The 14,147-nt window shown below is 44.5% G+C and overlaps 2 protein-coding genes across 4 annotated transcripts; one reads left to right on the top strand and one right to left on the bottom strand.

Moving 5' to 3' along the window:
• Positions 1-3,300: 3,300 nt before the first annotated feature.
• On the top strand, positions 3,301-5,974 carry eef1akmt1 (EEF1A lysine methyltransferase 1). Its single transcript, XM_088414503.1, has 4 exons — positions 3,301-3,444; positions 3,527-3,609; positions 4,775-5,070; positions 5,714-5,974. The coding sequence occupies exons 1-4, from the start codon at positions 3,301-3,303 to the stop codon at positions 5,845-5,847; spliced, it is 657 nt and encodes a 218-aa protein (XP_088270629.1). The 3' UTR covers positions 5,848-5,974.
• Positions 5,424-14,101, bottom strand: LOC148423571 (intraflagellar transport protein 88 homolog). 3 transcript variants are annotated; one of them, XM_088414499.1, is made up of 25 exons: positions 13,949-14,101; positions 13,819-13,887; positions 13,686-13,745; positions 13,221-13,274; positions 13,052-13,118; positions 12,670-12,739; positions 12,495-12,585; positions 12,311-12,424; positions 12,135-12,237; positions 11,114-11,460; positions 10,879-10,949; positions 10,525-10,611; positions 9,614-9,713; positions 9,463-9,549; positions 8,795-8,981; positions 8,613-8,721; positions 8,383-8,533; positions 8,138-8,253; positions 7,375-7,427; positions 7,201-7,266; positions 7,035-7,141; positions 6,917-6,971; positions 6,290-6,385; positions 6,034-6,207; positions 5,424-5,932 (listed from the first exon to the last, which is right to left on the bottom strand). In XM_088414499.1, exons 1-24 carry the CDS (start codon positions 14,027-14,029, stop codon positions 6,086-6,088), a joined length of 2,463 nt encoding a protein of 820 aa, XP_088270625.1. In that variant the 5' UTR covers positions 14,030-14,101; the 3' UTR covers positions 5,424-5,932; positions 6,034-6,085. The 3 variants fall into 3 exon arrangements, with proteins under 3 accessions (XP_088270625.1, XP_088270626.1, XP_088270627.1); XM_088414500.1 differs by having other exon boundaries at positions 12,311-12,412; XM_088414501.1 differs by lacking the exons at positions 5,424-5,932; positions 6,034-6,207; positions 6,290-6,385; positions 6,917-6,971 and having other exon boundaries at positions 8,388-8,533.
• Between the last annotated feature and the right edge of the window lie 46 nt (positions 14,102-14,147).

Raw genomic sequence — 14,147 nt, 5'->3', positions numbered from 1 at the left:
CCCATCGTTAATATTAATATATAGGTGGTTAATAATGCTGTTCACGTGATTACAGCAGCAATCCTTTCAATTGCAAGTAACAGACGGCGGCGAAAAGATTTTGTGATTATAGAGCGTATACAGCCCTAAATCTTCAAATTGCGCCAGCGACCAAATAATGATTTTGTAAGCGTCGCAAAGATATCCATCTTTTCCCCCATGCAGCATTTACCACGTGTTTGTGTAGACACACGCTCGAGCATACGCGTACGAACGCATTTCAAATTGCAGCATTGCATTGCTGTAGTTTGCTTCTCTTTTTTTACCCCCCGCAAAATTACGTGATATTATTTGAAGTGCGACTTTTCATCACTCATGGAATCATCCTGTTTGGACCGATTTCACGTTTCAGTCTCGTCCCTCATCTCTGCGCATGGCTGTCTTGGATTACTTGTGCAAAAACGCTGCGCCCCCAGATTCAAAAAATGCATCGGGCGGACATTTGCATTCATTGTGTCCTATTGGTTGATGGTATTTCAGGGTAGTTTCTAAAAGTCCTGATTGCTCAGCGGACATTTTCCTATGGCTTTCATCTGAAGCAGAGCAGATGACGGTGGACACAACCTGAGGTTGAGGATGCGATGGAGCAAACTGCAGCTGTGGAGGCCATGGAAAACCCGGAAGATGTGACTTTTGACCTATCTCCAGACGTTTCAGAGGCAGATGATGCATTTGATGAGGATTATGTTTTGCCAAGCGGCAGCTCGGTGTACAGCAGCGACGAATTGGAGGAGGACGACGAGGTGAAGGATGCTGACTACAAGGACGAAGAGACTGCCAACCAATGGCTGTCAAAAAACAAGATGATAATGTGGTCGCCCACACACGATGCGGCGAAAGAGTTTCACAAATATCCCATCCCGACCCCCGGACCAACGTGTTACGCAATCGCCAGGGTCCGCAACCTCCAGAGTGTATTCGATTTATTTTTCACGGAAGACATCCTTCGGCGGCTTGTCGACATGACGAACTCGCAAGAGCATAAGGATGCCGCCAGATGGACACCGCTAACCGTCAAAGAGCTCAGGGCATTCCTGGGGCTGCTGATTCTGGCGGGGATCTATAAATCCAAGCACGAGTCAACCTTCAGGCTCTGGGAAACCAAAACCGGCCGGCCCATATTTTTCCAAACTATGAACCATTATCGATTTACTCAAATCACCCGGGCCCTCCGATTTGACGACAAACCACGCTGTCAGCCTCAAGACCAGCTTGACACCTTCCTGGACATTTGGAACAGCTGGAATGACCTACTGCCCAAAATGTTTAACTTGGAGAGGAATATCTGCGTGGATGAGCAGCTGGTCTCCTTCCAGGGTCGTTGCTCATTTAAGCAGTATATGCCCAGCAAGCCAGCAAAATATGGCCTCAAAATATGGACTCTGTGCGATGTTGCGACATTATATGCCTGGAACATGCAGATTTATACAGGAAAGCCCGCAGAAGAAGTTGGGGAAAAAAACCTTCCAACGAAGGTGGTGTTGGATCTCTGTGGAATGCTGGAGGGCCACACGGTGAATACAGACCGTTTTTTTACGTCTTTCCCTTTGGCAGACGAACTGCAAAAACAGAAAATGGCATTGGTGGGAAGCATTTGTAAAAACAAGGCGGAGCTTCCTCCGCAGCTGCTCAACATTTCCAGCAGACAGCCTCTTTCGAGCGTTTTTGCATTCAGCCCCGAGAGGACGTTGGTGTCTTACGTTCCTAAGAAAGGGAAAAATGTTCTCCTCTTGAGCACCAAGCACCGGACACCTGAGATGAGCCAGTTGGAGAAGGAGAAACCCCAAATGCTCCTGGATTATAACAAATGCAAAGGTGCTGTGGATCTCCTGAGCCACGTAAGCAGCGCTTTTGCGTTTCATCAAGCCTTTTCGTCAAAAATGTTGTCTCATGTCACCTGATGTTTTTTTCTTTTCTTTCCAGGCTTGCGGCACATACTCGTGCCGTCAGCGGTCGAGCAGCTGGACTCTGTGCCTTTTTTATCACATGGTGGATATCACGTGCTATAATGCCTACGTCATCCACACCGCTATCAACCCCGACTGGAATGCGAAGAGCGGCGTCAAGCGACGCTTGTTTTTGGAGGAGCTGGGCCTGGAGCTCATCTTGGGCCACAAGCCACACAGAGACCACGTGCCCGTATCGGAAGACGAAGCGGAAGACGTCGACAAGAAGAAAAGTAGACCCTCCGCCAAAACAGGACAATGTGGACACTGCACCAATATCAAAAGGACAAAAAATGTTTGCAAAAGGTGCGGCGATTACATTTGTATAAAACACATCGTGACAATTTGTTCCAACTGTCTCAAAAAGAAAAAAAAGTTGTGTTAGTCGTGTGTGGTAGATGTTCAGTATTCAGTACGTTTCTAAGTTGTGCTCATTTGTTCTGATTTTGTTTTTATAAATTCTATTTTCAAAACGAGTTGTGAGTGATTGAAAGTTATTTCAAAACATTTCCCACTTTGATATCTATCCTTCATAGAGCATAGTTAGCCTCATTTTCATAACAATAATGCTTTTATAGCGCATAGAGGGCACAAAAAAAATTATCACACTTCCAAGAGTGTGCCATGCTTTGGCTGAAATACATGAATTATTGCCATTGTACAAAAAAAGTCATGTGTTATCATATATTACCATATTCAAAGGCTCTAATTACATCATATCAAATATCCCAACTAGTATTGCTTTTTCTCAAATATCTTTTTTCTCAAATATCTCAAAGATCTTTTTTCAAAACTAACGCTACCATAATAAATGTATTTATTTTAATGTGTTAAAAAAAATCAAGCTTCTCTCACAGATTAGTTTTAAGTGACAAATACGAATTTTTGACATGCCCATTCCTCACGAGAAAAAACACACACGCACATTAAGGTCTCGATTTTCATTTCCCGGCAGCCAAAAAGTTCAAACTGTAATCGAAAGGTATAAAAATTGGGCCTTAATAGACGATGTGCTCAGTTAAAAGATGATTTTGTGAAAACTGAGTGATTGAAATTCAAAATGTACTGATCATTTTCATAGTGACAACATTTCAACAGCATCGCCCAATTTGGGCTTAAAATCCCAGTTTAAAAAAAAATAAAATCATTGAGCCCAAGAATTATAGAGCATTGCCCATTTTGTACTAAAAAAAATACAAGGTTTATTAAAAAAAAAAAGAAATTGTACCCACAGGTTGATCCCAGTTTGTGTCCTTGATAATGTGCCCTTTTTAGGCGAGAAAAGCAGTAGGTCGCGTGGATCCCCGCGCTTAAGATGAGCGACAGCGACGACGACGTCCCGACGCTGTCGGCTCACACCCTGGCAGCTCTGCAGGAGTTTTACCAGGAGAGCCGAGGCGACAAGGTCGACGGCGAGGCCGCCGACCGCTTTGCGGTGGGGGCCGTGGGCGAGGACTGGGTAGGCCGCCCGCCATCCCAACGCAAAGGTTATCCCGACACGTGGCGTTTAAGCGAGCGCTACTTTTGTTGCCTTTGTGTAGAGGATGAGTCAATTCTGGTACACCGACGACACGGCAACGCGATTGGCCGAGGAGCTTCTGCAGCAAGCTGGCGAAGGAGGAAGGTGAGCTCCGGCCCGCTATTGGATAATTGCAACATCCTACCGAGTCCCTCCTCAAAATTGCAATTCAAGTCGGTACCACACCCCAACAAAATTTGGTATTCCTTACCAAGTCACACAAGCAAATGTAATCCCAGTTTAGTTTGAAACCTTAGTTTGTTTAAAACGTAATTTAAGAACCCAGTACCCCAGTTTAAAACGCTACTTTGAAACCCTAAAGTGATCTTTAAAGGCTACTTTTGAACCCTTGCCTGGATTTACAAACCTTAACCCTTTGAAACCCTACTTCTCGAAACCCGAAAAGTAGTTTGAAAGCTTATTTTGAATCCCGAACGCTAACTTGGAGCCCTAACTCATAACCCTCGTTTAAAACCCAATTTTCAAACCCTTCTTTGAAACCACGAGTTTGAAACCCTTATTTCAAAGATCTAAACTTGGTATTCAAATCCTTGCTTTGAAACCCTGACCCTAGTTTGAAACTGTACTTTTTTTTGAAACCACCCTCATTTAAAACCCTATTTGAAACCATAAGATGAGTTTAAAGCCATAACCTCAATTCAAAACCCTATTTTTAAAGCCTAGCCCTTTTTAAAAAGCCAGCTTTAAAACTCTCCTAACCACAGTTTAAAACCCTGTTTTTCAACTATAACCCTCATTTAATGCCCTAATTGGAAACCTTAACCTGAGTTTAAAACCCGTGTGAAGCTCTTTTCTCTGTTTGAAACACCAATTTTAGTTTAAAATCATATGTTGGAACCCTAACCCTATTTTCAAACCCTGCGTTGAAGCTTGGTAACATGCACACTTTCTTTCACCACTAACAAGATGTGAAGCGGAACCACAAAAAAGTGGCATTTAACCCTTTCAGTGCCATGGACAAGAATTTGGTTCTTTTCAAATAGTAATAACAATAATAAATCATAAAATTCTGCTCCAATACGTATTTTTCAGAGGGTAGCTGACACCCTTAACTAATTCCCACCTAATATAAACCAATCGAGCACTGTAATGCTAACCGTAACCACTGGATGGCAGTGTTTCCACACTTACAACAGATATCTACATGCAATTCATAGTAAGGAACGGAAATCAAATCTTTCATGAGATACCACCGTATCCGACGCTCGCCACTAGAAGAGTTAACAGGCAGTGATGCGTTGGGCGGCAGGATCGCGTGCGTGAGCGCCCCCAGCGTGTACCAGAAGCTCAAGCAGCTGTCGGGCCTCGACGGCCGCCCGGCGGCGTCGGCCGCGGTCCTGGAGTACGACCGCCGCTTCGCCATCTACGGCGATGACTTCATCTACTACGACTACAAGCGTCCGCTGGAGTTCGCCGAGCGCGGCGTGGCGCCCGCCGCTTTCGACGTGGTCCTGGCCGACCCCCCTTACCTCTCGGAGGAGTGTCTCGACAAAGTGGCCCAGACCGTCAAGTACCTCAGCAAAGGAAAAGTGCTGCTCTGCACAGGTCAGAATCACGGCAGATTTCCACGACACTTTCATCGATGAAAGAAACGCTATGTAAAAGCTATCTGCTTTAAAGACGGATTGGTGATACGCACAATGGCTTGGGTTGGATAGCATCTTTTTTAATTTTATTTTCTATTTTTTTTATTTATTTATTTTTTTTTGCCATGGTAACTTCACCTCACGTATTTTGTATTCTCGAATTGTGGAGCAGCCAAGACATCTCAAGTGATGTTAAGGCCTTGCAAATGCATAGCGTCCGTGTGTTTGGGTTGTTCAATGTGATGCATTTTAAAAATATGTAAATATTTTTTTCTAAAGCATCAGCTGCTAATAATTGCAGATTACCTTGACTCAGGAAAATGAATAGTTTAATGATTTAAAGTAACGGGAGTAAAAATTGCACTTGGACCAGAACAGCTCGGCTTAAAATAGGAAACATGTTGTTGCCATAGCAACGAGATGACATCATTTCATAATTCGTATCAATGGACCAGCCAGGCCATTTTGTTTATTTACGACATCAGTCCAAACGTTATTATTCAATGTTGCACAGTGCTGTATGTTTGCATATGCTAATATTAGTTAAAAAGTGATATGGCGTTAGCTTAGCACGATGAGCATTTTTTTTGCGTGTGCGTCAGGAGCCGTGATGGAGAAGCTGGCCGGGGAACTTCTGGGTGTGAAAATGTGTCACTTCCTGCCGCGGCACGAGCGCAACTTGTCCAACGACTTCCGATGTTTCGTCAACTACCCGTCGCGGCTGCTGTCCGGCTGATTCCGAGAGATCCCGTTCGCTGATTGGACGACGAGCGATGAGTTAGGAGACTGATTGAGGAGTCGCGTAACCAAAATGGAGGATGCTGGCAAAAAGCATAGCATATATAAACGCACGCTTTATCATACGTCGTACTCATTTGTACTTGTGTGTACTAACCCGAATATGCGAATGGGTCAAACGTACCATTTTGAGAGCCCAGCGCACCCGACCGCTACCAGGACGATGTCGTTTCCTTCTACTCGGGCAGCAGGTCGTCCCCGACGTCCTCTCCGGCGAAGACGTCGTCGTCCACCCGCTTCTTGGCCCCGGTCCTGGGCTGCTCGGCCAGGGGGCCCAGCAGGTCCGCGTAGGAGGCGTCTACGGCGAGGCAAAACGCGCTGAGCCGAGGACGGCGGCGGCGGATCGGGGGGGCGGGACGGGGCGGGCGGCGGCGACCCACCCAGTTGCTTGGGGCTGCCGCTGCTATCGTAAGGCTCGCTGGAGGCGGGAAGTGACATCGCGGGGAGAAGGATGCGCTCGCCTTTGGGAAAGCTCTCTGAAACGGAACACAACGTTTACTCTATACCTATGGGAATTTTTTTTAACTTGTTATACATTATTTTATTTTTTTTTTTAAGAAAAAACATTTTTTTAAAGAAAAAACATTTTTTCAGAAAACAGCTAATTTTTTTTTTTTTAATTAAAAAAAGCCCTTACTAAACATGGTCCTTGAGGGAGCTTGGGGGGGTTAGGGATGTTTTTTCTATACATTAATTAATACATAACATTAATGCATGTCTTATAAGTAATATTAATATTTTCTTTTCAGAAGAAAAAGCCTGGCTATACATGTTTTTTTTTGTTGGTTGTTTTTCAGATTCCTTTTTTTTTAGGAGGGGGGATCAGAGAAAATGCCTTACTCTCCATGGTCACCCCCCCCAACAAAAAAATGCCTTAATATACATGGTGACACATTTACACTTTTGAAATCAGAGGCCACTAAAAACTGTTCAAAATGGGTAATGAAGAAAAACCGGGAAACTCGGGTGGGAGTTTCAAAGTAGTTTTCCCGAAACGTCCGACCGACCCGTAACGGCGTCTCCGCTGTCCGTTCTTCGACTTCTGGAACTTTCCTTCGCTCTCTGGAGAAACATCAAGCCTCAGCGGCCGCGGGGAGCGCGCGCAAAACACGGGCGGCGAGGTACTTGTTCTCTGAGCTCCTTCATCTTCTCCGCCTTCTTGAGTTTGCCGGCGTAGTCGTGGACTTCCTTCAGGCCCATGTCCTGGCACAGGCGCACCAGGAAGCGCAGACCTCAAGTAAACAAAAGGTTACAAACGGGCAAAGGTCGGGACGCCTTGAAGCGGGCTCACATTGCGCATCTTCGGGGAACTTGCGGTGGATTTCCTTGCAGGTTTCAAGAGCTTTCTGGCTGTTTCCTGGAAGGAGAAGCGAACCTCGGCAACGGGCGGAGGCCTTGCGCAAAGGGGCGGGCCTTGCGCAAAGGGGCGGGCCTTGCGCAAAGGGGCGGGCCTGCGCTTCCTCACCACTTCGCCTGTGACAGCTGGCCACCATCAGCTGCCACCTCACCTCGCTCGGTCTGGTCGAACGCAAACACAACTTTTCACGTTCATGCTTGCAAAAAGCGATACGCAATCCGAGATTTTTTTTTTTAAAGAAAATCTGGTCTTTTTTTGCAGCTTTTTATTTGATGCAAAGCGCTTCGTATTTTCACGTCAGATTTTTTTGATTGAAGCCTTGTGTGGTATTTTGCACAGGGCTCAAGTAAGGAGCAATCACAGGCCAGCTTGCCATTGTCACATGACCAAACTCAGACAACAGGTGAGTGGTGATTGGTTGATACCTAAGCAACAGTGATGTCATTTCTAGGCAAACTATACAGCAAATGAACCAGTCTTGGTTTACAGATGCAGATGTATTTTTTTGAAAAATCAATTTTTGGGCAAGTTTCTCCAAATATTGTGGGTAGGTATGTTTGATACCACTTCTTTTTCAAAATGATACCAGTATGAAATAACCAACCCTTGAGTGGTAAGAAACAATGACATATTGCATTTGTTCCCTTTTAATAATGCATGAAAATAAGGGCAATTTTTTATTCTAATTTGCAATTCCTAATTTTAAAATCCCCACTAGATATCCCCGGTATCAATCCCTCGCTCATCTTTAGTTGTGGGTTCCGATTTTTTTTTTTAATGCAAATAATATATAGATACCAAATGGAAAATTTGACAAAAAAATGCATGCACACGTGATGACGATAAAGTTATTTGCTTGGTAGTGACTCACTGCAGGAGGATGGCCCTGTTGAAGTAGTGAATGGCCTTCTCGTAAAGCTGCATCTGCACGTAGTAGGCCGCCAACCACTCGATCACCTCCATGTTGCACGGGAACAGCCTGAACGACTGACAAGAGGAGTGACATCATCAAGATATATGGAACGCTTCCAATGCCCCTAAAATTATGATAAAGGCATTTGTGGTGGAACTATTTTGGATCCATTTACATTTTAGAAACAAAATGTGCGAGGGTACCTCACAGTAGTAATGGAGGGCCTGCAACTTGTCCCCCTTCAGGTCGTGGAGTTCCCCTAGCTTGGCAAGGGCTTTGGGGTCGTTGGGGACCACGCTGATGACCTGCATCAGCCACTCCACCGCCTGGTGGGGGTCCTCCAGGAGCTCGTAACTGATGCAGTTAAAGAATAAAAAAGCCAGCTGTTTTCCCTTTTGTTTTCCCAGCCGGGCTCGCTAATGTTAAAGGATACGTGTTGGCGAGCTGATACATGACCTCGGCGCTGTCCCTGAGGATGGCGTGGAGCTTCAGGAAGCAGTCCAGCGCATCCTCCAGACGATTCAGCTTCTTGTAGGTCAGACCTTGGCAAAGCAGATGAAAACAAGCTCATTGTGGTCCCCGGGACAAGATGAGGTGTTGCCTCGCGGAGGCTACCCAAGTTCCTGAGGGCTTCGGTGCAGGAGGAGTCGTTCCTCAGCGCCTCTTTGAAGAACTCGGCCGCCTTGGCGTAGTCCTGCTTGACGAACTCCGTGTTCCCTTTGCACACGAAGGCTCCCGGGTTGTAGCGGTCCGCGTTCATGGCCAGGTCGGCGTAGTGCTCCGCCTGCTTGTAGTCCTTCTCCTGCGACCGTGAGCGACACCAGCTCGGGAATTGGAGAGGAGAATTTTGCACTGCGGGAACAACTTTTGGGGGACTCCCAGGCAAATCTTTGGACCTGCTTTCTGGTCAGCGACAAACTGTCCTAACTTTTGACTGCTTGTGCATGAAATTGACAGCTTTTACTTCCCGTTTGAAAGTCCAAGCCTAGTTTAAGGGTTAGGGTCATTTGAAAGCCTACCTCTCGTTTCAAACCACAATTTGAAACCCAAACTAGTTTAAAACCCAATTTGAAACAGTAACTTGCTAGAAGCCCAAATTGAAAAACCTAACCCTACACCAAAATCCCACTTTTAAACCTTAACTCTTGTTTGAAACCCAATTTGGAAAACCTTACCATAGTTAGAGAGCCTAACCCTAATTTTAAACCCCCATTTGAAACCCTATCTCTAGCTTGAAACATTCATTTGAAACCCTAACGCAAAAAAAACAAAAAAAGCCCTACCAGGATGAAGAGGCTGGAGAGGTTGTTGGCCGCTGCGCTTTTGACTCTGCTTTCTTGCTTGGCAACTTCCTTCAGGATTTTCAAGGCCTTGGGCAAAACTCGTAGTCAGGCTCCATCTTGAAGGACGTGTACTGCCATGTGTATGTCTGACCTGGTCAAAGTGCATCTGTCTGAAGAAGGTCATGGCCTTTATCAGTTGCAGGTCATTGGCTAGCTCCACATACGGAGAGTTCTTCACCAAATCTATGCACCTTTCACACACACAGGATTACATAGCATCACCACAGATGACGCATCTGTGTTGAATTTTTACAATAAGCAAGTAGAAGTAAGAAAACAAGTTTTTAAATTAAAAAAACTGTTCGAGTTATACTTTTCTGCCTGCAGAACCGTTTATTTAAGAAGTCAAGCTCACCACAGCAACAAGTGTTCACGCTACACATGACAACGACACGCTGCAAAACTTCTAAATAGAACTTCACTTCCCAAATTAACATGCACAATCAACACATCGGCGGAGATTTTATTTTGAAAGGAAACTCCACGTAGTGTGTCGCGGCTTAACAGCTGACTTGACTCACCACCGGCGTCGATTTCTTGGACTATTAGGTGCATTTGACATTTATTTCTCCAGACTTTAAGGTACACTTAAAATGTTTTAACTTTCTAAAAAAAATCCACTGTGCACCTTATATTCAGGTGTGCTTTATGTATAAATGTCTAATTGAATAGTTTGATATTCATTTGCGATACCATTTTTCCTCCCCTGTGCATTTTAACCTGCTGTGCCTTATATACAAACATTTCACAAAATATGCCTGTTCAAATAGTAAAAAAAATAAATAATACAGTACGGCACCAAAAAAAAAAAAAAAAAAACCGGCACCCGTTGCAAGCCATTAGCAGCAGCTCCAAAATTAGCAGCGCTAGTAGCACGAGATGCTAGCGGCGTTAGCGGCTAGCTAGCATGCCCCGCACAGTTTACATACGCAACGTTTACATGGGAGAAAAAGGCAAAATGATACTGACCTGAGAACAATCAAAGAAAATTTAAAAACTAACCAGTCAAATCCAGCTGAAAAAGAAGTCTCAATGGCGGGAGCGATGAGCTTGGCGGAGGTCATCACATACTTCTCAGCGCGAGCTTTCCTATAAGGGGGACGGAAAATTTGATGGCACTTTGTTTTGTTATATCGTATTTATTTGTGTCCACTGTTGTGTCCATTTTGTCTGAGCAAAGTGAAGAGCATCCCACCCAAAGATGCGCAATCATTGAAAAGGCCAGGATGTCCTCAGCTGAGCACGCTAGGACTTAGTTGGGTCACTCCAATGACTCATAAAATGTGGAACAATAAACAAATTTCCACTACAGTGGACACAAATTGGAAGTGTTGAAATGTATTAATGCATTGTTACAAGTCTCTCTCCATTTCATGCAGCTTGTCGTTCTTGATGACCTCCAGCAAAATGTTGGATTTGATGTCATCCTGAAACACAGCAATCCTTAGACTCATATATATATATATATATATATATATATATATATATATATATATATATATATATATATATATATACTTTGACGTCCCTGCTAATGAACGCACACATCGGTTCAAAGTGCACACGCGCCGGCGTTCCGAGTTTCCCTCACGTTAGCGGCGATGTACTTGTCTTCGTGGTGCACGTTGAGGGGTACGGCGAGGAGCTTGTGGAAGGCGTTCTTCATGCCCTCGGCGTCGCCGGTGGCGTAGTAGCAAAGGACCAGGTTGTAGCCGGTCCTGACGTTGGCGCTCTTGCTCATGATGTGCTCGAAGGACGCCACGGCGTCCGAGTACTGGCCCAGCAGCACGAAAACGGTGCCGATGTTCTGCATGATCTTGATCCGCATCTCGCCGTAGTCGTCCGAGATGTGGTCCAGCGCCATGCGGTACAACTTGATGGCCTTGGCGTAGTTCTTCTGCTTGACGCAGATGTTGGCCATGTTCACCTTCAGGCGCCCTTCAAAAGCCGCAAAGCATTTTGAAAAAAAATGCAGCATCAACTCGGGAAGTCAGCCATTTTGATTTGAAACGGCCATTTTAGGTCAAAACCGATAAAAAGACAACACATTTGGTTAATTTTGAAAATCTAGTTCCTGAAGCCAATATCATTTGGCAACATGAAATAAGGTTAGGGTTGGTAGCTATTTGACCCACCAAAAACTTCTCAAGAAAGCATCTTCTGAAAGATACAGGAAGACGGCCATTTTGATTTGAAGCAAACATTTTAGGCCAAAAATGACCACAATAACAAAATTAAATCCAGTTCCTGAAGCCAGTATCACTTGGCAACATGAGATTTTGTGGCCTTGTATGAAGAAGTCTGAAGAAGCCATGTTCTAAACAAAGGAAGTCGGCCATTTTGATTTGAAGAAGACATTTTAAGCCAGATTGTAAAAGCGATCACACGAAAAAGCATTATTTTGAAAATCCAGTTACCGAAGCCGAACTGACATTTGTTCGGGTATTTCTACTATGCGTAGCGGCCATTTTGATTTGAAGAAGACATTTGAAGCCAGATTTGTAAAAGCTCTCCCACCAAAAAGCATTATTTTGAAAACCCAGTTACCGAAGCCGAGCTGACATTTGTTAGGTTATTTCTACTACGCGTGGACAAAAAAGCTTTTGTCTCACCTGCGTTAGTGAACATTTTATTCTTGATGATGTCATGGTAGCTGCTCAGTGCCTCCGGGTACATCTCGTTGTTTTCGTACTGGTTAGCCAGGTTGAGCAGAACCTTACGGCGAAGATAACGTCTCGCGTGAACGGGCGGCGGCGGCGACGCGGGGCCGGACTGCGGCCGCACTCACGGCGTAAGTGAGCTCCGCTTTGATTTCGGCTTTTCCGTCGGCTTTTCCCGACTGCTCCCGCTGCCTCACCAGCGCTCTCTCCTTCCTCCCGGCCTCCCTGGCCTTCTCCAGAGCCTGCCGAGGCCATCGTTCCCCGAAGGTCATCCGCAATATGGCCGCCGCGCCATTTTGACAAAAATCTGACCAGTTGCGAGTTGCCCATGCTTTGCGCCGTGCAGCTCTCAGTCATCAAGTCCTTTACGTTCTTCTCCAAGAGATTGCTCTTCTCCTCCGGCCTAAAAGGGACAACGGGCAGAAGTCGGACATGATTGTTAGCATCGCGGCTAACACGGTTGCTAGCTAACATTACGGACACTCACGTGTCTTCTTTCTTTTCTTCTAGCGGAGGTGCGGGGCCTCTGGACTGGCCCAGAGGATCAAAGGTCGGGCCTAGAAGGGGAAAAGTCACTTAAATCTCCGTTTTATCACATGGACTAATCATCGCGATCAAATAGTGCTTTAAGTGAGGCAAAAAATAAGCGCCGAGACTTGCGCCGTATGCCACGATCATAGCGCAATTAACTTTTTTTCCAGTCTAATTGTAGATATTTTTTCAATTTGGGGAACTTAAATAACTGAAGTAGGACTAAGTAGTCTCATGTGAAGCGCTGGTGCAACAGTAAAAAATGTTTAAACATTCTGTTCACTCAAAGCACAGCAGAAAATATTCAAAGTTGAAAAAGGAAGTTGTGCTGGGCTCACATCGTGTAGGAGAGGACGAATAGCCTGCAGCGTTGATTGCAGACATGGGGCGAGACGCTCCACATGGCTAACAAACAAATTATTCAAAGACGTACCATCGTTATCGTCCTCAACGGGATGCCCCAGGGATCTGTTTTAAGCCACTTTTTTGTGTGCTATTGTAGTTTACCTGCACTGCCCCTGTCATTGGTCGATTGACTGATGATGGCATAGGAGTGCGACACTGTCAACAAAAATGATTATTACTGCAAAAACTGGTGAGACAGTTGATTAAATAGAAAAAACTTCTTAATAGACAATGTAAATATGAAGAGCAATCAAGCTATATATATATATCAGTTCAAATTACATGTTTGAATCTCTTTGCTTGTATAGTTTTTATTTAAAAGAAATTTATAGTCAATCTAAAATAAGTTTCTTTAACGTTGTCTGTAATTATATACAGTATTTAACAAGTAGGAGCCAGACTTTTTTTTTTTACCCCCCTTTGGTGTCATTCACAAGCATTAAGTTGCAAATTCTTTCACAAGCAAACAGTTGCAAATTCATTCTGGAATATGGCTCGTATGTGTCTATTGTTAAATACAACGTTCGTTCGAACCCATTCAATAAAACCAAAACACGTTGTCCTTACACCAGAAGAAGAAGTTAAAGGTCGCCCCCCTGTGGTGGAGTCAGCAAGGTGCCCATTAATCTTCGGAAAATGAAAGGACAAGGTTACAAGATACTTCAGCACGCATTTGAATAATAATAACGACAATACAGACTTGTAAATGTGCTCTCTTTCCCTGACTGCTCTTGATTGCTTCTTGAAAGCTGGCATCGTTTTCCAGCTCCTTCAAAAAAAAAAAAAAAATCAAAAGGTGATTATTAAACAATTAAAAAAAAACAGCTTACCTTGCAGTCAATAAGTGGATTGTAGTCATTGTAGCCCGAATAGAGGTCGTCCTCCTTCACGTTTAAATGCCGATTGTTCATTTGTTTCCTTTTGAGGCGCTTTTAACGAAGCTGACAATGTTGTGAACCAACACTAATGTAATTGTTGGGCTTCCGTCCTTATGACGTCATTATTTAGAAACCCATGCTGCTGTGATGT

The sequence above is a fragment of the Hippichthys cyanospilos genome, chromosome 5 (assembly GCF_059441005.1).
Source record: "Hippichthys cyanospilos isolate Australia breed blue-spotted pipefish chromosome 5, RoL_Hcya_1.0, whole genome shotgun sequence".
Taxonomy (NCBI): Eukaryota; Metazoa; Chordata; class Actinopteri; order Syngnathiformes; family Syngnathidae; genus Hippichthys; species Hippichthys cyanospilos.
The sequence above is the reverse complement of the archived record's forward strand: the minus strand, read 5'-3'. Positions and strand labels throughout refer to the sequence as shown.

Coding starts and splice junctions, on each gene's coding strand:
- eef1akmt1 (XM_088414503.1), top strand. CDS start 3,301: ATGAGCGACAGCGACGACGACGTCCCGACGCTGTCGGCTCACACCCTG. Junction 3,445..3,526: donor GGGCCGTGGGCGAGGACTGG/GTAGGCCGCCCG, acceptor GCCTTTGTGTAG/AGGATGAGTCAATTCTGGTA. Junction 5,071..5,713: donor AAAAGTGCTGCTCTGCACAG/GTCAGAATCACG, acceptor CGTGTGCGTCAG/GAGCCGTGATGGAGAAGCTG.
- LOC148423571 (XM_088414499.1), bottom strand. CDS start 14,029: ATGAACAATCGGCATTTAAACGTGAAGGAGGACGACCTCTATTCGGGC. Junction 10,612..10,878: donor CATGAAATGGAGAGAGACTT/GTAACAATGCAT, acceptor TCCCCCTTATAG/GAAAGCTCGCGCTGAGAAGT. Junction 6,972..7,034: donor TGAAGGAGCTCAGAGAACAA/GTACCTCGCCGC, acceptor ATGTTTCTCCAG/AGAGCGAAGGAAAGTTCCAG.